Raw genomic sequence first — 23,691 nt, forward strand, 5'->3', positions numbered from 1 at the left:
GTACATTCCATACTAAGTTTACACAGAACTCAAACATTAGCTGCTTACTATGTTTTGAACAGATTTTTTTTTTTGGCTCCACTCAGTAGTACGTCTAGACTACAAGCTTCTTTTGAAAGAAGTGTTTTCAAAAGAGATTTTTCAAAAAAGCTTCTTTCAAAAGAGAGCATCTAGCCCTCCAAAGCAGATCGAAAAAGCAACCCACTTTGTTGAAAGAGAGCGTCCAGACTGCTAGGATACTCTCTTGCAAAAAGGGCACCTGGAACCACTTCTGGCAGGGCATAAGGGCAGCATTTAGTTTTGGATGCTACTGCATAAGTCTAGCAGAGACCTGTGCTTAGAGGGACCTCCCTGGACAGCTGTTTCTCTGCTTCTGCTGGGCACTTGCTACCTCTCAGAGGGATAGTATAGTGTACTCAGGTTGTTCATCTTTCTTGGATGCCACAGAAGTTTGGTTTTGTGTTGGTTTTTCTGGTTTGTTTTGTAATTTTTTTGTAATTTTTTTTAAAATGTTTTAATTTTTGCCAGGGAGCTAGAGCTGGCACTGGGCAGGCAATGGCCCCACACTCACATGCTGCAGCTTCTGCAGCACTTCCATGATACCATCATGCCGGTCCTGCCCCATCTGGACTCAGACCTTGGTCTTGAGCGCCTCACCCTTGGTGTAGGACCAATGCCCTTGCATCCAAACTTCTTAGTGGAGAGGCAATTTTGGAGGCTGGATGCTGTTCTGACTGGTGGGACTGCCTTGTCTTGGGGTGGTGGGACGACCAGCAGTGGCTCCGAAACTTCAGCATGCGGAAGGCCACATTCCTGGAGCTATGTACCTGGCTTGCCCCTGCCCTCCAATGACAGGACACCCATTTGCAGCCTGCCACCCCCCTGGAGAAGCGGGTGGCTATTGCCCTGTGGAAGCTGGCCACCCCCAATAGCTACTGCTTGGTGGGACACTAGTTTGGCATGGGGAGGTCCACCGTTGGGGCCGTCTTGATGGTGGTATGTCACTCTCAGGGGACAGTCCCTGTGGGGGGCGGGAGGCTGGAAAAGGGGGACTGTCAGGAAAGGGCAGTGGGAGATGGAGTGTGAGTGTGAGTGGGGGGGCTCCTGGCTTCATCCAGCCCTGCTGCTGGGGGGTTGGCCTGAAGGGGAGTGGATCCTGGATCCTTTGGGGAAAGGGATTGAGTGAGGGGCACCATCCAAGTAGAGAGGGCTCAGGTACCTCCTCTAATTCCCTTTTTTGTGTGTTTCTATATGTCTCTTTCTGCAGGCGGTGAGGGCCATCAACTCAGAGCTGCTGCACAGGATCATCTACCTCAGAGACCTGGACACCATCGTGGCTGGCTTTGCTGGCCTAGGATTCCCGAATAGTGAAGGAGCTCTCCATGGGACACACATCCTGATCAATGTGCCACCCCATCGAGCGGCAACAGGAAGGGTTACTTCTCAATGGTGCTGCAGGCCCTGGTTGACCACCGGGGACAGTTTACAGACACTTGTGTCGGGTGGTTGGGCCAGGCACATGATGCCCACATATTTAGGAACTCAGACCACAGGCTGCAGGCTGGAACATTCTTCCTGCAGCGGAACGTTGCTTGGTGGGATGTGCAGATGCCGAGATTGAAAAGAAGGATGGGGGATGGGGGAGGGGAGCAGGAGCATGGCATGCAGGAGGAGTGGCAACAGGGACAGGAGCTGGGAAAGCCATGACCTCCCGTACTGTGGCACAGATGGTAGTCCGCTGCTGGATGAGCTCGTCTAATAAGCAGTCGTGTCACACAGCATCTGCTTGTGTCCCTGCTGCGATAGTCTCCTTCATTTCCTGGAGGATGCCAATGTGTTTCAGCATCAATTCCTGGTAGACACGTCAGTGTCTGCAGCTGCAATGGACCCAGCATGGTGGCGGGGCTGGTGTAGCTCAACCCTCAGGCATGGCTGGTCTTGCTGCAGAGGACAAGGAGAGGCAGCCAGTCATGTGTGCACACACTGTCCTGGAGGACGTGCCGTCCTTGTAACTCTCCTTGAAAGGGGATGCTGATGTTCTGATAGCAAGTCCACGTGTGGCCTGGCCAGCAGCCCTAGCCTCACAGCGGCCCTGAGGTGCCAATGGGACCATCCTGCCCCGCCCCTTTGGCCAAACAGCCCAGGGAAGTGTCCACCCATAGTGGGTTCCCAGGTGTTAGAGAGAGGCCTGCAGCGGCCTGACCTTCCCTGCCCCTCCCTCCACCTAAACGTGTCAGCACTGTCTGCGGGAGCGGGTGGTGCTTCGCACGTGCACACATGGCCGCGTGCTATGTGCGACACGCGTAGATCTGTGTGAGGTCATGCATGCGTCCTTGTGCACAGCTGGCTTCCCACAGTGTCTGGCAGGGGAAGGATGGCCCTCCCTGGGCTCGCATATGTGTGGGGCCCTCCCTAGGCTGAGAGCAGCAGCCCGCATGTGCTGTGGGACTGGCTCCACCTGTTGCCCCTGCCGCTGCATGTGCACAGCCAGATGCTGATGAGAGCGCCCCATCCCCTGTGCTCCCGCCTTCCCCACCCTGTGTGTGTGGCAACCTCACAGCACTCATCTGATGTTCTCACCCCGGGGTGTGAAGATGCCTGGGAGGCCTCCTGGGTCGGTGGGACTGACTCCAGCCTGAGGGTCACTGCAGTCTCCATTTCCTCCTCCTCCTCCTGCAGCTGCTGCTCCTCCACAGCTTCCTCTGCCTGTAGCTCCGTGCCTGACTCCACCAACACCAGTGGAGACAGGGGTTGCCCACCCCATAGTATTTGGTCCAACTCCTTAAAGTACAGGCGGTAGTGGGGAGCTTCCCCAGAGCAGGAGCTGCGCTCATTGGCCCTTGTATAAGCCTGCCACAGTTCTTTGACCTTCAAGTGCATTTGGTCCAGGGTGCAGGGGTGGTGGCCTTTCTTTGCCAGACCGTCAGCCATGCGCCCATAAATTTCTGCATCCCTGCACCTTGATTGCAGGGACTCCTTCTCCGAACATCACTCCAAAAGAGCCTGGGACTCTTTCCCTGACGGAGCCTGGCATTTTAGTACCCCTGGATGGGTCCTGTGATGGCTCTCTGGAAAGGCCAAGGAGGTCTTGGGGGGCCTGTGGCTGTTCCATGGCAGGTTCTTGCTGTTACAGGTCCTACTGTGCAATCAGGGTCCTACTCTGAGCTGCCTTCCTGCCACAATGGCTGTCTCAGGTGCCTGTGCCTTTAAGACATGGCTGCAGACAGGAATAATAGAACTGTGATTAGTGTAGACAGATTGCCCACCAGGGTTTTTCCTGGAGGCCTCTTTTTTCGCAAGAACTGCTTTCCCCGCGTCCACACGCCTTTTTTCAAAAGAGCTCTTTTGAAAAAGGCATTCTTCCTTGTAAAATGAGGTTTACCAATGCTGAAAGAAGCGCCACATTCTTTTGATAATAAAATGAATGAAATATTTTCCTTATCTAAATTATCTGCATATTTGTAAATTTACTCATCTGAGTAGGCCCAGTGACTTAAATGGGATGACATATATGTTTTGGCAAAATAAAATAAAATAAAAAACTGACTTGAGCATGCTTCATGTTTGAAAATGTGTCAGAAACAGGCCTTCTGCAACAAGACTAAAATTGGTTTATTGATTTACGGTAGTAATACAAACGTCTGTCTCTTCCAAAAGTGGAGATAAAATATAATGAATGCATAAAACAATACATAAACTGAGAATATTAACCTTTTTTTCTTGGCAGGGTGTCAGTGTGTAGCTAAATCTCTGTATTAAGCCTTTTCATATAACCTTGTATTAAGTCAGTGGTCCCCAACCTTTTCAGGTTGGCGGGTGCCAGGGGGCGTGGCCGTTCGCCCGCCGGGCGCCAGGGGGCGGGGACACTTGCCCGCCCGGGGGCGGCCCCCCCCCCAGCCACATGCCCGGGGGCAGGGCCCCCCCATAGCCACGGGGCCAGGGCCGGCCCCCCCCCCATAGCCGCGTGCCCAGGGAAGGCGCTCCCCCCGTAAGCGCCGCGGGGCCAAGGCCAGGGCCGGGGCCGGGGCCAGGGCAAGGGCATGCGCGGTGCTCCTGAGGGCGGGGGCGGGGCCAAGGCCGGCGCCGGAGCTGGCAAGGGTACGCGCGGTGCTCCCGGGGGCGGGGCCAAGGCCGGCACTGGAGCTGGCAAGGGTACACGCGGCGCCCCCGGGGCCAGGACTGGCCATGCGCCCGGGGCTGGCACCTGCCAGCCCAGATTGCTCCGCGGGCGCATGTAAAGAGCCCGGCGGGCGCCATAGCGCCCGCGGGCACCGGGTTGGGGACCACGGTATTAAGTCTTTCCATATATACTGCTATAGTAAGTCTTTTTTATATAGAAACTTTGTATTCAGTTTCAGTATAAAGTTATATAGCCCCCAAGAATAATTAAGGTAAAGGTAAATTAAGGTAAAGAAAATGTCTTTTTACTGGGAGTAGAATAGATCTCTCCCCTTTGGCTTTGACTTGAATGTGGCCCTGTTGAATGAATGAGGTGTACATGAACAAGGTGTGGAAGGCAAGCAGCTCCAAGCTACAATGGTTGGAGAGGGAAATAGAATAAAGCCAAGGACACTAAGGCTACATCTACACTGCAGGCTTCTTGCGCAAGAATGGCTGTTCTTGCACAAAAACTTGCTAAGTGTCTACATTGCACGTGCGTTCTTGCGCAAGTAAATTTCCAGTAACGCATCGGAATAAAGGACTTCTTGTGCAAGAGTTATTCCTCTCCCCACGAGCTCTTGCACAAGAAGGCAGTGTGGACAGGCATCAAGGGTTTCTTGTGCAAGAAGCCCCTATGGCTAAAATAGCCATCAGAGCTTTCTTGCCCAAGTGTCCACACTGCCATGGAAGCTCTTGTGCAAAAGCATATGGCAGTGTGGACACCCTCTTGTGCAAGAACTTTTGCACAAGATCTCTTGTGCAAAACAGTTCTTGCGCAAGAAGCCTGCAGTGTAGACATAGCCTAATAATGGCCGTTATTCTGGAAAAACAACACTAGCATCCTCACTGCAATTGTGTTATTTCAACGGAAAGTCGACATAATGGATGACTTTTTCTAATGGTGGTAAACCTCATTCCATGAGGAATAAGCCCTTTTCCAAAAAAACTTTCAGAAAAGGGTGTGAGTGGATGCGGAATAGGGAGTTTTTTTTTTTTTTTTTTTAAAGAGGCCTCCAGGAAATCCCACAGGTGCCCTGCTGGCCTCTCCATCCACACTCATCACAATGCTATAGTTCCTGTTCCCCAGCAACTCTTAAAGCTGCAAACACAGGGGACAAAGGCTTGTGGCAGGAAGCAGGCTTTCAGAGTTTTCAGCCTCAGCGCAGCTGCCAGTGCCTGATGTCTGGGCACCATGTTGCAGCACACACAGGGCTCCCAGGAGCCTGTCAGAGGCCACAAAAGGTGTGTGCCATCCCGATCTGGGGAAGAGATGCTGGCCTTCCTCAAGGTATGGGCTGACAAGAACCTCCAGGATTTCTGCTCCAGACACAGGAATGTGGACATATATGGCTGGATGACCAAAACCCTGGCCACAAAGGGCCACATCAGGACGCTGAAGCAGGCTCGGAGCATGGTGAAAGAGCTCTAGCAGGTCTATGCCAGAGTGAGGGCACGCAGTTCTTGCTCTGGGGCAGGACCACACTCCTGCCCCTATTTTGATGACCTGTACCGCATCCTGGGGGGTAGTGCAGCTCCTTCCCCACCCAGGGTGGTGGACTCAGGGCTGAAGACGCCCATCATCACCCGCCTGGGGTCTTAGCCTAGAAGGAGGAAGACCATGACAACCATCACGCTGGAGCCAGTACCCCACAGCCTAGATGTGTCCCAGGCAACATTCAAGGCTGGGGAGGTATCATCAGGTGAGTGCTCTTAGTTTTTCACACACGCGGTGGGGCACTGAGGGGCTATGGTGTGAGCGTTGCTTGGCTTTCTCAGCCTGGCCATCGTGCTGCAGTCTGTGCTCATGGATGCACGTGCAGTACCAGTTTGTGCGATGAAGCCCCAGGAGGCAGCACCAGGGCACTGCGGAGGCTAGCCACACAACCCGGGGGGGATGCTCTCCCATCATGAACCAATACTGGAAGGAAGCTGGGGACAATACAGAATCTGGAGTGCTGCACATGGCACACGGGCCTGCCTGCATGCTCGAGGCAGCACCTGCTCACAGGGACACCGCTGCCAGGCACAGGTGTGTGTGCAGCCCCGATGAAGCCCAGGCAGCTCAAGGCCCCTCTCCAGCCAGTGTGGCCGGCCATTTCCCTTCCCTGCTTGTTGGTGGGATAGGGTGGGGCCTGGGAGCATGGTCCCCTGGGTACCTCTGGGCCCCTGTAAGGCAGGGCCCGCTGTCCAAGCCAATCATGGCCTCATTCCCAGAACATCACCTTCCTCTGACCGGAGAACTGTTGCTCTCAGCTCACTGATGAGGGCAAGGCCTCAGGGAGAGTGTCTCCAGGGATGACTGACCACCTCTTTATTCTCCCCAGCCGTGACTGGAGCGATCAACACCACCCGAGCCAGCCGCCCGACCCCAGAGGAGCTGTAGGTGTCAGGAGGGTCAAGGAGGACCTCATGAGGGAGCACATCTCCATCCTCTGGGACATGTAGCAGATGCCGGCACAGAAGATCCAGGATGACATGCAATGGAGGGCCCAGATTTGGACTGAGCTGCTGCTGCTGCAGCAGGTCCGCAACATGTGTACAACTATCCAGAACCAGTCCTAATCCCTGCTCCAGATCCCACTCCAGGCCCCCGCCTGCCTATCCCCCTATCCTCCCATGACTCCTCTACCCCTGAGATCCCTACACAAATGGTGGAAGAACCCAAGCCACGTGCAACTCCCAGTCCCAGCTTTGAGCCTCTCCTCCCCCCTCCAAGGTTCTCAGCCCCCCTCCTTCCCATTTACTTCTATCCTAAATAAATAATAAAGTTTTGTTTTGAAAATATTTTTTTTGTCTACAGAAAAGAGGAGTGGAGGGGGGGGGAAGGAAGGGGTTGTTGGAGAAAAGGCAGAGAGGGGCAAGGCATAGGCCCCTAAGAGGGAAGCCCTGGGGAAGAGTTACTGGGGTCCTTGAGAGAAACTTTCCCTCCCGGCCTCCCGGATGCACGACGCCACTTGACAGGCCTGGCTGAGCAGCCACACACAGCTGCCATCCAAGGCCTGTTCCTCCCTCCATCCCTCCCGACCAGCCTCTGCCCCCCAGCCCAGAAGGAAGGCCTCCCCCTTCCTCTCCATGATGCTGTGGAGCATACAACATACAGATATCACCAAGGGGATGTTGTACTTCCTCACATCTAGGAGGCACCTGAACTGCGCCTTTAAGTGCCAGAAGACGCACTTGGCCCACATGCGGGCCCTGGAGAGGCAGCCATTAAACCGGTCCTTGCTTGGGCCCAGGTATCTAGCATATGGCTTCATCAGCCATGACATGAGGAGACAGGCTGTATACCTCACAATGCACAGTGCCACTTCAACATCCCCAAGCCTGATGCACTCAGGGAAGAAAGTTCCAGCCTTCAGCTTCTGGTGGAAGATGTGGATGTTGTGCGCTTTCCTGAAGCGGCCTACGACAATGTCTGTAAACTGGCTGCAGTGGTTGATGAGAGTATCTCTTCCTATTTATGTACTGCACTGCACGGCTGTCAGGGACCCAGATGGGGATGTGGGCTCCATCAATAGCCCTCCGCAGTTGGGGAAGCCCAGGCAGCAAATCCAGCAACAACGGGGCTCAGGTCTCCCAGGTGGATGACCCTGCACAGCAGGACAGTGTTAATGGCCCTCACCACCTGCAGGAGGCAAAAAAACTGAAACAGAGAATCAAAGGAGATTCCTGAGCCCTTGGGAGGTCCCCAAGCCCTCCCCCTTGCTCCCCCTCACAAACACCATCTCTTATGAAGCCCCCCCCTCGCAGGACTGTGTGAGGGTACGACTGCAGTAGTGGGGCTTCCTCACTACTACCCCAAGCCCACCCTCCCTGCACCCTCAACCCACCCCTTTCCCTAGGGTCTCTGTTTCCAGTACTCCCCCCACTGCCAGAGGCCGCAGCCCGAAAGCACGAGGAGGGTCCTGATGGTCAACTTTCCCACGCCGAACTGGTTGCCCATGGACCGGTAACTATCTAGTGTGGACCGCTTCCAGATGGTGATGGCGACCTACTTCTCCAAGAGAATGGCGGGTTGCATCTGGGTGTCCTATCTCAGAGAGCAGGTGCAAGCCAGGCACACAGCTCCAAGAATGTCTCCTCCTTCCTTCAGAAGTTTTGGAACCACTGCCGGTCATCCCATTGCTCCATCACTGGCCGGTCCCACCAGTCAGAACTGGAGTCCAGCCGCCAGAAGCTCCATAGTGGGGTTCAGTTGCAAGCACAGCACTTCCGCACACATGCAGAGGTTCTCCATGATCAGCTCTGGGTTGAGTTCATGCAGGGTCACGAGGGCAGCCTGCAAAAACTGCAGCATGGCCGTGTGGGGCTGTCACGTGCAGCTTCGGCTCCATGGCAAGGGAGCTGTGGTGTCCTGAAGCAGGGCAACCAGAGCACACAGTGGAATTGCTTTGCTGTCCCTCAGAGAGGTAGGCAAGCAGCAGAACCTGAGAAACAGCTGCCAGAGGGTGCCTTTAAGCTCATGTCTCAGATAGCCTTAGACAGTAGCTCCTGGAAGCAACTGCTGACCTAATGCCCTGCCTGGACTGGTTTCCAGGTGGCCTTAAAATCAGTGTGGATGCTATCTTCTGAAATAGCACATTGCTATTTTTTTGCGCTTTTATGTGTAGATGCGCTATTTCAAAATAAGCTTTTCCAGAAGATACTACGGGAAAAGCTTATTCCAAAAGAAGCCTTCAGTGTAGACGTACCTGAAGACCTGACAAGTGGGCTCATTGTGAAAAAAATCAGACACATATTGACGGTCTTAGGAAGCACCTTCTTCAGAAGCAAATTCAAAAACCCTCTTTGAAGATGAATCTAGGAGCACTGAGGACAACACCCAGAAAAATGTGCCACAAATGACTGACACAGCTAGAGTGCATAGATTTGCATAAGATGACTAATTGACACAGTTTTGCATGAGAGGGAAGCCGTTATAAATGAAGAGAGTCTTGCAGGAGCATCCTGGGCTTCATCTTGTCAACATCGGAGAATCAATCCAGATTGGCAGAAGCCTGGCTCCTCTCCATCCCCATTTAACTTACCTGGCCAGTGAAGTTAAGGGGAGCAACTAGTTGGTAACAAGTTGGAGTGAGCTTGTTTGTATGAGTGTAAATATATCATATGCATATGATATAGTGCAGATTGATATATGTATTACCAATAAATGTGACATTTTGCCATATCCCCCTAAAAAAGATCCCGTGCAATTCTTTAGGCGCAACAAATGAATTCCAAAATACCATTTGATATATAGTAGAGCTGGAAAAAAATAAACACTTTTAACCACTTGATTTTTATGAATTCATAGCTGAGATTCATGGTCCTCACTAGACACAACTCTGCTTTACCTAAAAGTCAGACTGTGGTTTATCAATTACACACCCTAATATATTGTTCCTTGCAAATAGCATATGACTTACCAGGCAGAGTCTTAATCTGTTAAAATAAAGCTTATTTCAGTATTAACCAGGACCAAAGAAATCTGCAGGCACAGAAAATGGCAAAACATAGCAGCACAGATTTATCATTCCTGCAGATTTTAATTGAAATCCCTTTTAGATGACACAACTGTGAAGATTCAGTATCATACAATTTGTGCGTGCCTATCCTCAGCAGGTTGTTCTTGTTTTCTTCCAAAGGTCCATTAAGAACACATATGGCATAAAGAGAAAATTCTTAGTCCCCAGTTAAACTTTGTGCCAGTTGGGCTTTTTGAGGGAAAACTTACATAACATGAAACCTCCATTCACCATATGCAACACTATTTTTTTTAAAGTTTCAAATATAATGTAAACAGGACATTACCATTGCAATAGAAGGGCAGGAAAATGCACCATAATATTTGAGTCCCCGATTCTAGACAACATTCTTATTCAGGATTACACTTAAGCAGGTATTGAAGTTCAACTAAATAAAATTTAAGAACTGTCCTGAATAGGCACAGACTTTGCTTAAATACTTTCCTTGAATTGGGGTTTGAAAGCAAAGCAGAACTTATTTTTTGCAGCAAATCATATAATGAGTTTTACAACAACTTTGATGAAAGTCTCCTACTTTTCCCATACATCTGATATTCTGAAACCACATTTCCTCTGTTTAAGTATATTGTCAGATTCTAGAAAGTGTCAGTCAAATGGCAGCTATGCAGAGGGACATCAGAGCCAATCAATTACAGGAGTATGAAAACCTTGGCTAGCTCTATAAACAGATTTAATAATTGTCATGCTTTTTTGTGTGGGTTGTGTGTAGTCTCTGAAGTGCCACAGGACTACTCATTTTTAAAGTTACAGACTAAAACAGCTGCCCCTCCATAAGATATAGTCTACGTCTACATTGGCATGATCTTGAGCAAATACTCTTTAACGCGAGAGTTCTTGCATTAAAGTATTTGCACAAGAGAATATCTACACTAGCATGTGCCTTTGCGCAAGTGATGTGCTTTTGCGCAAGAGCATCCGTTTTAACCATTGGGCTTTCTTGTGCAAGAAATTCATGTTGCCTGTCTATACTGGCCACTTGCGCAAGAACAGTTGTGCAAGAGGGCTTATTCCTGAGCAGGAGCATCATAGTTCTTGTGCAAGAAGCACTGATTTCACACATTAGAACGTCAGTGTTCTTGCGCAAGAACTCCCTGCCAGTGTAGACAGGCAGCATGTTTTTGCACAAAAGTGGCCACTTTGGTGCAAGATTGCACCAATGTAGACACAGCCATAGGCTATTCATTTTACCACAGATTAAAACATTTAAGAATGTTCTGATCATATTCAACATACATGTAAAAGCAAGATATTTGTTTCCTATAAACCAGAACAATCTTAAATACCATTTTTGGCCTGCAGGTCTTGTCCTTTGAAGTGTTCACTTTCTTCTTTCACCAAATTTATCTCATGGGAGAATAAAAGCTGCACATGCTCAGCAGCTCTTGCGAAAAGGCACCATATCAGAAATATGTGTCTTTTTAAAAAAAAGTTTTTACACAAGCTTTCCTTCATCTGCTGCTGAATTACACTGCTGCTGACTCAGCAATAATTTGAGCATTGGTAAGCAGGGAGAGGTATATAATTTTACACCATAAAGTTTTTGAAGAAACTTGTGACAAATGTCTATGCGGGATTTCATAGTCCACAATGCGGAAATGCTCCCTAGTCATCAATACTCAAATTCTTGCAGAATCAACGGCAGTCGAATTCAGCAGCAGCTGAAGGAAAGCTTGTGTAAGAACTTTTTAAAGGGCACGTATTTCAGATATGGGGCCTCTTCACAAGAGCTGCTGAGCAAAAAAGATTCAAATAACTGAGGATGAAGAAATACAATATACATATCCACAGTTAAATATTGTCACATCAAACAGGCTTTACCAAAGGGACGGTAGAAAAATGCAATAACCTGATGTTTTCTAAATGGCAAGGTAACGTGGTAGAGAATTAAATGATCTTCTGATTTCTCCCTTAGGGAGAAACAAGGTAGACCTGATATAACTATGAGGCTAAATTTCAGTGACAGTTTTCCAATTGACATGTCATATTACCAAAAATTTGCAGTGTGTTCTACAGATAGTTATTTTCAACAGTTTACAGAAAAGCAAGCAAGCAATATATTCAAGACCAAAAAAATCTATTTCCTACTGAAGATCAAATAACCATAATAAATCAGAATATTCCTCCCATTTTAGAGTTTCTGTGACAGTTCCTATAAGGATATGTCAGTTATCTGATTTGTAGTTTAGCAATTCATGAAATACTACTAAAATATTTGAATTATAATAAAACTATAATATAAAACACAGCAATTTCTAAATTTACTCTTTCAGGCTTTATAAATTCAGTATCTGGTAAAGTTAACATTTTATCAATTCAGTAGTATTGCTCAGAGGCAGTAATAAGAGAAAAACTACATTTAAAAACTTCAGCCCAAAGAACCCTGGGAAAAATTCTCTGTTCATTGTAAGTCTCAGAGTAGCCATGTTTGTCTGTAACTAAAAAAAACTTAAACATTGAATGGTTCTATAGCACCTTAGGGTATGTCTACACAGCAAAGTTATTTCGAAATAACAGCCGTTATTTCAAAATAACTTTACTAGCATCTATACAGCCAAACCGCTATTTCGAAATTAATTCGAAATAGCAGAGCACTTATTTCGAATTTGGTAAGCCTCATTCCACGAGGAATAATGCCAATTTCAAAAAAGCTATTTTGAAATAAACACTGTGTAGACACTTATTTCAAAATAGGGGGCCTCCAGCCTTCCCAAGAACATTCCTCTCCCTCCCCGGAGCCCTTAAAGGGGTTGACTCTGGCCACAGTGTCTGTGCCAGCTCCAAGCCTGCCAGCCCAGAGCCAGCAATCACTGCCCCGACCCAGTGGCCCCAAAACATGAGCCAGCAAGCCACTGGCAGCCAACCCTCCACTGCTCCCCAAGAGCAGTCTGCCAGCTCCCAGGAACCTGCCAGGGACCAGAGAAGGTGCCTTCCTGGTCCAGGGTGGAGATCATAGACCTTATTCAGGTTTGGGGGGAGAGGGGGATGTCCCCAACATCCATGATCTCTGCACTAGACAGAGGAACGTGGCCGTCTATGGCAGGATAGCTGCCAGCCTGGCCACAAAAGGCCACATGTGAACCCAGGAGCAGGTTTGCATGAAAATCAAGTTGATCCGGTGAGACCCCCAACCCTGAGCATCCCCTCCTCCTTCTTCCTCTTGCTTCCCCCTTCCAGCTCCCTCCTCCCTGGTTTCCCTCTCCCCTCTCCTTTCCCCAGTCTCACCAGAGTTTTATTCCCACCCCCAGTTTTGTTAAATAAAGAGAGTTTGTGTTCATGAAAATACATGTATTTAATTTGACGTCAGGTAGGGGGGTTAGGGAGGAGTAAGTGGAAGGATGTGAGGGAGGAATGAGGCACAAACCCCCAGTGGGGCAAACCAGGGGAGGCTCTTAGTGCTTCTCAGGGTAGAAGCTCTCCCGCAGGGCCTCCTGGATACTAACAGCCCCCTGATGGACCTCCTGGATGGCAGCCTGCAGAAAGTGCAGCCAGGCTTGCAGCAATGCATCCACGAGAAGCACCAGAGTGCCCAGGGGCAGCTTTGGCTCCATGTTGCAGAGTACTGTGGTGTCCCGAGTGAGGGCAACCAAAGCACGCAGAGACAAAATACTTTGCTGTCCCTCATCAAGGCAGGCAAGCAAACAGGGAAAGCTGAGAACCGGCTGTCCGGGAGGGGCGGGGGAGGTCCCTTTAAGCACAGGCCTCAGATAGCCTCAGGCAGCAGCCACACAAAGCAACTCCTGACCTGATGCCCTGTTGGACCTGGTTCCGGCCGGCCTTAAATGTGATTCAGCTTCCACTCAGTGTGGATGCGCTATTTCGAAAGAGCAAAACACGATTTCGAAATGCATTTTGTGTGTAGACGCGTTATTTCGAAAACTTATTTTGAATTAACTATTTCAAAATAAGATATTTTGAAATAATGCTGTAGTGTAGACATACCCTTCGGGTATGTCTACACTACCCTCCTAGTTCGAACTAGGAGGGTAATATAGGCATACCGCACTTGCAAATGAAGCCCGGGATTTGAATTTCCTGGGCTTCATTTGCATAAGCGGGGAGCCGCCATTTTTAAAACCCCGCTGGTTCGAACCCCGTGCAGCGCGGCTACACGGGGCACGAACTAGGTAGTTCGAACTAGGCTTCCTAGTTCGAACTACCGTTACTCCTCATTCCACGAGGAGTAACGGTAGTTTGAACTAGGAAGCCTAGTTCGAACTACCTAGTTCGTGCCCCGTGTAGCCGCGCTGCACGGGGTTCGAACCAGCGGGGTTTTAAAAATGGCGGCTCCCCGCTTATGCAAATGAAGCCCGGGAAATTCAAATCCCGGGCTTCATTTGCAAGTGCGGTATGCCTACATTACCCCGCTAGTTTGAACTAGCGGGGTAGTGTAGACATACCCTTAGAGACTAACAAAAAATAGAGATGGTATCATGAGCTTTTGCGGGCACAACCCACTTCTTCAGATGAATGGAGCAAGGAGTCTAGGGGTACAAATATATAGCAGAAAAAGAGGGGAGAAGGAGAGGGAAAAAAATGGCCAATTAAAGTGTCTATGCTAAATAAGGCTAACAGAGTGGGCTAGAAGTGCCTGTTGCTTAGCTTTTGATGTCATTTGGGTGTTGAATATAATGGCCCATTTAAGAAATGTCTTTGTTCAATTCCTGGGTAAATCTGTGTGTCTTTGATAAATGGACTGTGAGATGGATAGAAAGCTGGCTAAATCGTCGGGCTCAATGTCTGATTGGTTGTCTGTATCAAGTGGAATGCCCCCAAGGGTCAGTTCTGGGGCCAATTTTGTTCAGCATCTTTATTAGCAATCTGGATGAGGGGATGGATTGCACTCTCATCAAGTTCGTATATGACACTAGGGGAAGAGGTAGATGTACTGCAAGGTAGGGTTAGGGTCCAGAGTGACCTAGACAAATTGGGGGATGAGGCCAAAAGAAATCTGATGAAGTTCAACAAGGACAAGTGAAAAGTTCTGCACTTGGGACAGAAGAATCCCAAGCACTGCTACAGGCTGGGGACTGAGTGGGTAAGAATGGCAGAAAAGAACCTGGGGATTACAATGGATGAGAAGCTGGATATGAGTCAACAGTGTGCACTTGTCACCAAGAAGGCTTACAGCATATTGCGATGCATGCGGCTAGCAGATCTAGGGAAGTGATTATTTCCATTTATTTGGCACTGGTGAGGTCACATCTGGAGCACTGTGTCCAATTCTAGGGCCCCTGTTACAGAAAGGATGTGGATGCATTGGAAAAAGCCCAGTGGAAGGCAACAAAAATTATTAGGGGTCTGGAACACGACTTATGAGGAGAGGCTGAGGAATTTAGGCTTATTTAGTCTACAGAAGGGGCGCGGGGGAAGAGATCTGATAGTAGCCTTCAACTACCTGAAAGGGGGTTCCAAAGAGTATCTAGAGAAACTGTTCTCAGTGGTGACAGATGACAGACCAAGGAGCAATGGTCTCACATTGCAGCAGGGGAGGTCTTAGTTTTTCCTAATATCCAACCATTTCACTAGGAGAGTGGTAAAGCACTGGAATGGGTTACCCAGGAAGGTGGTGGAATCCTCCATCCATAGAGGTTTTTAACTGGCTGGGATGATTTAGTTGGGATTAGTTCTGCTTTTAGCAGGGGGTTGGCCTTGATCTCCTGAGATCTCTTCCAACCCTATGATTCTATGATGCTGCATACCACATTTGCTAGCTCTCTCTATTACGTTTAGGAGTTCTTGAACAAGTGGACTCGCAGACAGACACACAAACAAATGCTCTCTAAAATATATGTATAGATTTTATTCAATGAATGTTTCATGATTATTGCCCAAATATTCTCACTTGTTTGGCCTAATAAAGAGATGTTATTACTTGTAGGTAGGGCCCAGTTCTGAATATAGATGGAATGTACAGATATCTGTTGAGAGAAGATTCAGGTAAAGGTGGAACCATACAAATAAGCAGCTTTTAAAGACTTTTTTATGTATAAGACATCACTGATGCTTTACCTCTCCATATACTGTTGAGTGTTGATGCTAGTCTACACTGCCATTTATGCTCTCTTTTAGCCTTAAGAGAAAGAAAAGCATCCTTGTATTGTAAAATTTGAACACATTTACATTTACTTGCTGTTCTGACCTCCACAGTATTACACAAAATGCAAAGCTTCCCTATACATATTGGCTATGTCTACACTGGCCCCTTTTCCGGAAGGGGCATGTAAATTTCACTAGTCGTCGTAGGGAAATCCGCGGGGGATTTAAATATCCCCCGCGGCATTTAAATAAAAATGTCCGCCGCTTTTTTCCGGCTTTTAAAAAAGCCGGAAAAGAGCGTCTAGACTGGCCCCGATCCTCCGGAAAAAGTGCCCTTTTCCGGAGGCTCTGGGCCAGTCTAGACGCTCTTTTCCGGCTTTTTTAAAAGCCGGAAAAAAGCGGCAGACATTTTTATTTAAATGCCGCGGGGGATATTTAAATCCCCCGCGGATTTCCCTACGACGACTCGTGAAATTTACATGCCCCTTCCGGAAAAGGGGCCAGTGTAGACGTAGCCATTGTGTTAAACTCTGTCCTGACTACATGATTTTATAAAATTACAAAAATGACAACTTTAGATTTTGGAAAGTGCTGTTGATATATGTATGTACATCCCAAGTTTTTCAGTTTTCTGGAACAGAAACACCCATTTACCTTAGCTGATGTATTTAAAAAAACAAGTTTAAACTTGGTTTGCTTTAGTTGAACCAAGATGAATAAGAGTCATAACTGTAGTATAACCATGAAGCAGATCATCCTTTATGTCATTGCATTCTCTAAGTATGAAATTCCCAGTGACTATTCGATCACATCCTATTTCTCCATGACCAAAAAAGCCAAATAGGGGGACATTAGGGAAAAACTTCCTAAATGCATCTGCTTCAAGATTCCTTTTGGTTTTATAATACTGGTATCCCCTGCCAACACATGCAAACATGAACCCAATGGTGTTCTGCTCAGGAATGTTTGCTGCTTTGAGACGCTGCATTGCTGCTTCTACAGTCCTCTCGTCAATCACATCCTGGTCTAACAAAACCGTAGCACTCTGTAGCTGGGGTCCACTGAAAGCCAATCCAACCACACCACAGGAATTACCAGCCTCAGCATTACTGAAAGATAACATACAGCAAATCAGAAAAGATTCCAATGGAACCACTCTAGATTTAAACAGGCTGCACTAGAACAATATGTAAACTGAACATCTAATATAGATGACAATCTTTTAAAGTTGGATTTTCTTTACGTTCACACACTAAAACAAAAGTGTAGTGTAAGTCTTGTGTAAGTCTAGTCAAATACCAGAGAGCATCACAGTACACACTAGCTAATGGCAAACTTTTCCTATGCCTCAGCAACGAGAAGCTGTCCTCCTTGGGCATTAACAGAGTTCTGTGCGCCAATACTGATTTGAATCTGTGGGATCACCAAACTAGGTAGTTAAGTAGTTTGCCAGGGACTCTATATCCATTTATTTCTGTGTATAGGCCTGCTACCCTATGGACAAATTAGTACTCAGAATTCAAACAACAAAATAGAGCAGCAGTAAGAAGACGACGACAGATAGTAAAAGCTTGTGACTACTGTTGCTTCTCCCTTTTTCTTGGTTGCCAGGACATGCTGGCTTTTAGAGTTATCTTAAGTTGTGACCTATTAGCCATAATGAACATATTTTGATATTTGCCTTTTTTGGATTCTTCCCTTGATAAACATACTATATCACAGCAGTCTCAAACTTGCAATACCTATGCACAATGGGGTTTAAAGGAGTACTGCAATCATAACATTGTCTGAGGATCCAATACTGTGGCTACTAGGACTGTCAATCACAGTTATCGCCTGCAATTAACACATTAATTGCACACCTGTGGGCAGGGTGAGAGGCATTGGTGTCAGGGGACTAGAGGGATCTCTCACTCACAGTTCTGTACCAGTCTCAAATTAACTTGAGATACCCACTTCTCAGAGATCAGTGACGTCAAGCTCTCCACATGCCCCCCAGCCAAGATGATACTTTTTTCATTTAAACAATTGATTATCTGATGAAGAAACCGATTAGCTCCTGGCTTCCAGGAATTGTAGGCAAATAGAAGAACCACACGGAGCTCTGGATTATTCTTAAGACCTGGGAATGCCAAAAAACAAACAACACACACTTTAATCTTTAAAACAGGGTCTCAGTCTCTGAAATCCAAACATTTGAATTATTCTCATGTTTATTTTACACCTACACTCAATCACTTTCCATAATACTGCCTAGTTCACTGCTATTGCAGCACTATGAAGAAGCTCTATCACAACTCACCCTGGGCCCTCAAGTGGTGGGCTAGATAGCTTGCATTTTCAAAGATATATTTATTCACACACACACGCACACGAATGTGGAGATTCTCCTCCATAGCGTCCTTTGTTAGCCAGATGGTATAAATCCCCTTCAGCTCTCATTGACTCCCTCAATAATTACTGTTTTGGGTTTTTCCAGCCACAGAAAAAGTACCTGTCAATTCCCAGAAGTCAGCAGATCATGAAAAGAAACTGGCCAAATTACTCGTCACAAACAAGACATTTTGCTAAGTACATATTATATTGACTGTACATTATTTTATATTCACCAGAGGACTCTTGCTCACTTCCACACTCTAGTCCCCAAATTGTATGCTATGGTGAGGAGCAGTAGAGTTGTTGAAGTTTAAAAGGGTTTGGAGGTTTCAGACAATCAAAACATTTTCAGTTGCACAGTCCTGATCTTGTGTTGACTATTCAATAAAGCAAGCAGCTACCAAAAGAAAATCATTGTACAGGGATTGTTACATCCCCACTCTTGAATTGAGCAGGAACAGCAGCACTGCTCAAAAATTTTACTGAAAAGATCAAAATTCACATCTAGAGATTACACTTTGTACTTTAATACCCTGCTGGGAAAACAAAGTTATTAATACCTCACACCCTCATATTTTTGCATTTGTACAGTGGTTCATGCTTCACATGGTGGTTTATGTCCACAGACACTGTCACAGAATTACTTGAATTTGACAGTTACAAATACAGCAACTCACTTCACACAAAGCTCCAGTAAAACTGAGGCTACAGCACACAAAGAATTTTATATAAAATTAAATTACTTGCCTGCTTCAGTGAATTTGCTTTCATCAAAGACCCTGTTCTTCAAGTCTTTAAAAAAGTGGAAGGTATGGATTTTCACACCATCAATTTTAGGAAACAATAAAGCAAAGCCAGCTTCACCATCTTCAATTTCTTGAGGTTGATTACTGCTTGAGCCCATAGGAGTAACTGATAAAGATGTATAATGTGAATATGTCATTGTGATTAAAATACTTTTGCGTACCTTATGACATACATAAAGATAAACTGAATTAAAAAAATGAGCTGCAGGTGCTTTTGAAAACATTACCCACAGTCAAGTTGAAAGCTGGTCAATTAAAAAACAAAGTCTTATTTGGTACAGCAGACCCCAAGTTTCCTTGTCAATTTCTATGCATTTACAATCTTGTGTTTATGCTGTTAATATGTGGTGATTCACTCAAACAGAGACAGTAACTATACAAAGTGTCAAATATACAAGTAAACTCAAAATAAAGGAAAATTCACTTTAATGTTTTTTCAGTTATAGCCATTGAACTTTACTTGTAATGCAGAAAGTGAAAACAAGCAAGCAGATCCAAAAAATGTTTGGCGGAATAATCTGGACTGATGAATTCATTAGAGATAGACTCCTCAAATATGGGAGATTTTCTTAACATACACCTATAGGACTGTTCAGAAATATGACCTCAACTAAAAAAATGTGATGTGTGCTTCATGTCCTCTTCTGCCTAAGAGATACAGAGAGTACAGTCTATTTTGCAGATGCAAAGATTTAGAAAGGTGAATGCTGCGACCTGATCTACTACACTGGGAGTTTAGGTTGATTTTTCTAAAAACACTACCAAACCAGTTCTGTCCACTCAAAGGGCCATTAAAGTAAATTTCTGTACTGCTTTCACAAGGAGTAACTACTAAATTCAGTCTATCTTGGTCAACTTTCCAGTAGTGCAAATGCAGCACTGTGAAAAATCAAACAATCCAGGAGGTGTCCCACAGTGACCCACGACTGAATGGCCAGGACTTTCAACTCTACTGCTTTCTAGGTGAACAGGAAAAGCCCCAGGAAAATCTGAATTTCATTTTCTGTGTGGCAGGTGTGGCGAGCAGACCTCAGGGCAGGCAGCACACCTGATCATGAGTTCAAGTTTCATGAGCTCCAGGAGTTCCCCAGGTCATAGACAAGCACCAGCATGGAGCATGCAGGAGGTCCTGGAACTCATTGCTGTTTGGGAAGAGGAATCCATTCTGCCAGAACTATGAACCAGCAAAAGAAACACAGATATCTATGCTAAGATCGCCAGGGACGGACATGGAGGAGAAAGGATATGCCAGGGACACCTAGCAGCGCCACATGAAAATAAAGTAGCTGAGACACTTGTATCAAAAGACAAAGGGGGCAAATGGATGGTCTGGAGCATCACCGCAAACATGTCATTTCTATGAGCAGCTGAATGTGATCTTTGTTGTGGAGGAGTCCCTATCAGCTTCTGAAGGCAGACCACGGATTCCTCCCAAGATACTCAGGCAGCAGCAGGTAGGACAGCATGGTGGAGGAAGAGGAGGAGGAAAATGGTCAGCAGGCGAGCAGGGCAAACAAGGTCACCGAGAGCCAAAAACTTTTTATAATTTTTGAGACATTCCCCTCTTCCCAGAAAATCTCACAGTCGGGCACTAATCCTGGGGTGGGCACTTCTGATGAGTTTACTTTTTTTTTTAATCTTGCTGTAACCCATTTTTAATAATCTGGTGTGATCTGTGGTGGCCACTATGCTTACACAGTAGGGGTCCCCAGAAGTATGTTAACATGGTTGGAGACAAAACACGAATCCTCCCTGCATCTCTCCATAAAGCTCTCATACAGGAACTTAATTCTTCTCTCAGTTTCTGTGGCAGCCTGCCTTATTCTGTCTTCAACTAGGGATGTTCAAATGCTATTATTTTTGTACATGTATAACCTCTGAAATTTTCAGTAGTTACATGTTTACATACAGGGGGAAGAGGGAAGCAGGTAGGAGCTGGTGCTCGCAGGGAGCCAACTTTTAAGTCTTTTTCCCATGTGTACCCACTCCTACTTCCCTCCCCCCCACTGCCTCTGATACAGACACAGCAGGGGGACGGAGATGCTTGTAACCATGAGGATTCACCAATGAGCCTATGCTCTTCAAAAGTAGGGAAACCTTTCCATGCCAAGCCAGGTCTGCATACATTCCTTATCACTGTGTTATTCGGAGAAGAATGATCTCTCACAACCTGGTGGAAGCAGTGGAAGCTATAGCTGATGCCTCTACAGCAAACTTCCATTGCTCATCTTCAGTGAACCACGGTTTGAGCCTCTGCCCTGACACCATGCCCAGACCCTCTCTGTCTTCCCACTAGCTTGCTCCTGCAGCAAGGGAAAGCAGCACCTCTCATTTGCTGGGAGAGGGTGAAACACATGGGCATTGCACAAGCCTCTGCCCTTCCACCACAACTGGAGCCATTTTTGCCCACCCATGGCCTGGCCTGCTTCTTACCATGCTAGCCACTACAACAAGACCAGCTGCTTCCCTAAGAACTCTGACATATACCGGCTGCAAAATGACAAAAAATATAACTGTGGCCTTGAATAGAACACATTCCTATTATCTTCAGAGAGACCTTAATTTTGTTCTAAAAGACTAGGCTTTACACTCTACCCTTCACTTTTCATTATGGTGGAAACAGGAATCAGCTGCTGTGCATTCCCCAAGCCCTACCAGCTGTGTGCCTGGCACAAATCCTCAGGTGAAAACGGACTAAGGAAGATATGTTCAAGGAGCAAATTCAATTCACCAACTTGGATAGGGAACGAGTAAGTGAGTGGAGGAATACATTGCTGGAGGAGAGGTGTGCAAAGTGTCAGGAAAAGAGAGCATGAGAACAGGAAGCAAAAGCACCAGGAGAAAGTGTTGTCTGTCATTCATACTGAATGTGATGGACTGCATGGTGACACTCCAGTGTTCCTTCCTGAATAGGCAACTCCCCAGCTCTTGTGGATCAACGTTCCCTCCTCCCAAAGTTCTACAGCCTCCTTTAGGAGGGACCCTGGAACATGGGGGTGGGAAAAGGGAAGAGTCAAGGGCAGCCTCACATTCAACCCCCAAGGGATGCATCACAAACCAAAAGGCTGTCCTCCTCACAATTATAAAAAAAGACAACAAATGGTCTGGTAGCACTTTATAGACTAACAAAACATAGATGGTATCATGAGCTTTTCTGGGTACAGCCCACATCTTCAGATGACCGGAGTTTAGGATATGCAGACCCAAAATAAATAGGGAAGAAGGGAGATGGGGGAAGGAGGAAAAAAAAAAAAAAAAAAAAAAAAAAAGAGAGGGAAACAAGAGGGTATAAAAATATCAAAGGGAAAAACAAGTAGGCAGAACTGGCATCTATAAATACCTGAAGATTGGATAGATGAAAAGAAGTGGATAAGGATCAAAGGATAGCAATAGCGAGAATCTACACTGACAAAGAGCTGTTTGCACCTTCACTGAATGTTAGGTTGATAATGCCCCAGCCATCCCTCATCTCGATTGAGGCCATTAGCATGAGAACTGAACTTATGGATGAACAGTAATTCCAACACCTCTCTGAGTATTTGACTTGTAGAATTGGTTTGTGATAAGACAGCCACCTGGAGATCTTTTAAAGAGTGACTATTTAGATCGAAGCGTTCCCCCAACAGGTTTCTGTATGTTCCCTTTATGTACATCTGATTTGTGTCAATTGAGTCTTTCCATACGGACTGTCCAGTTTGTCCAATATATATAGTAATGGGGCATTGCTGGCATTTGATAGCATAGATCTAGATCAATTGCTGGATCTACGATCCTCTGATTTGGTAGCTTATGTTGTTGGCTCCAGTAATGAATTTGCTTGTATAGATATGTGGGCAGAGTTGGCACTGTGGCTGATAGCAGGGCTGGGTTCCGGGATGTTTAGGATGTGGTTGTGTAGCATGGTTACTGGAAAGAATGCATTTCACGTCGGGGGGTTGTCTGTAAGCGAGAATAGGCTTTTCCCCAAAGGCCTCAGAGTGAGAGATCATTTTCCAAGATGAGTTACAGATTGTGTATAATGCGTTGGAGGGGTTTGAGTTGTGGATTGTAGGTGATAACAAGTGGGATTCTGTTATTCTCCCTTTTGGGTCTGAATTGAAATAGTTCATATCTGGGTATTTTTTTGGCTCTGTAAATCGGTTTCTTCATTTCTCCAGGTGGGTATTTCAGTTTTAGGAATGCTCTATAAAGATCCTGTAGGTGTTTGTCTGTCCGTGGGATTGGAGCAAATCCAGTTGTATCTTAGGGCTTGGCTGTATACAATAGATTGAAAAATGTATCTGGGATAGAAGCTGAGGGGATGAAGGTAAGTGTAGCGGTCAGTGGGTTTCTGGTATAGGATAGTGGATATTTGTCCATTATTTAATTGTACTGTAGTGTCCAGGAAGTGGATTTCTTGTGTGGAGTGGTCCAGGCTGAGTTTGATGGTGGGGTGGAAGTTGAAATCCTTGTGAAATTTTTCAAGAGCCCCTTTTTTGTGGGTCCATTGTGAGCACCCACACACTTCCTATACTCCTACCCTGGACTCCTTTTCTGTCACTGCTCTGTGTTCCCTTAGTAAGAACGCATGATTTGTGAACAACAGTCTCTTATTGCTTGTGGGGGTGAGTGCTTACAGGCAAACAGATTGAATGCAGGGACACCTCATTGAGATTGACATCCGTGACTCTCAAAATTGGCCATTCATAAAATAGTCTTTCAAAGCATCTCTGATTATAGCTGCCCCTCACTGTGTTCTCCTTACTGCCCAGGTGTCTGGCTGCTCAAAATCCATGGCTAGATGCTGT

The 23,691-nt window shown here is 46.6% G+C and overlaps 2 protein-coding genes across 3 annotated transcripts in view; one reads left to right on the forward strand and one right to left on the reverse strand.

Annotated features, from left to right (window-relative positions):
* The window catches only part of NRG4 (neuregulin 4), a 98,824-nt gene extending 97,403 nt beyond the window's left edge, over positions 1–1,421 (forward strand). Inside the window, exon 7 of the mRNA XM_025186209.3 lies at positions 1,268–1,421. Coding sequence (XP_025041994.2) covers positions 1,268–1,368 — 101 coding nt within the window. The 3' untranslated portion in view covers positions 1,369–1,421. The remainder of the gene's footprint in view (positions 1–1,267) is intronic.
* Positions 1,422–16,157: 14,736 nt separating this feature from the next.
* FBXO22 (F-box protein 22) overlaps positions 16,158–23,691 on the reverse strand; it is a 41,159-nt gene continuing 33,625 nt past the window's right edge. The window contains exons 5-7 of one of the 2 annotated variants that reach the window (XM_006126236.5): positions 18,846–19,010; positions 17,679–17,844; positions 16,158–16,831 (exon numbers count right to left, since the gene is read on the reverse strand). In XM_006126236.5, the coding sequence (XP_006126298.2) occupies positions 16,405–16,831; positions 17,679–17,844; positions 18,846–19,010 (758 nt within the window). In that variant the 3' untranslated portion in view covers positions 16,158–16,404. The remainder of the gene's footprint in view (positions 16,832–17,678; positions 17,845–18,845; positions 19,011–23,691) is intronic. The other variant, XM_075897350.2, reaches the window with a different exon arrangement.

Source organism: Pelodiscus sinensis, chromosome 14, assembly GCF_052426305.1.
Source record: "Pelodiscus sinensis isolate ZL-2025 chromosome 14, ASM5242630v1, whole genome shotgun sequence".
Lineage (NCBI taxonomy): Eukaryota > Metazoa > Chordata > Testudines > Trionychidae > Pelodiscus > Pelodiscus sinensis.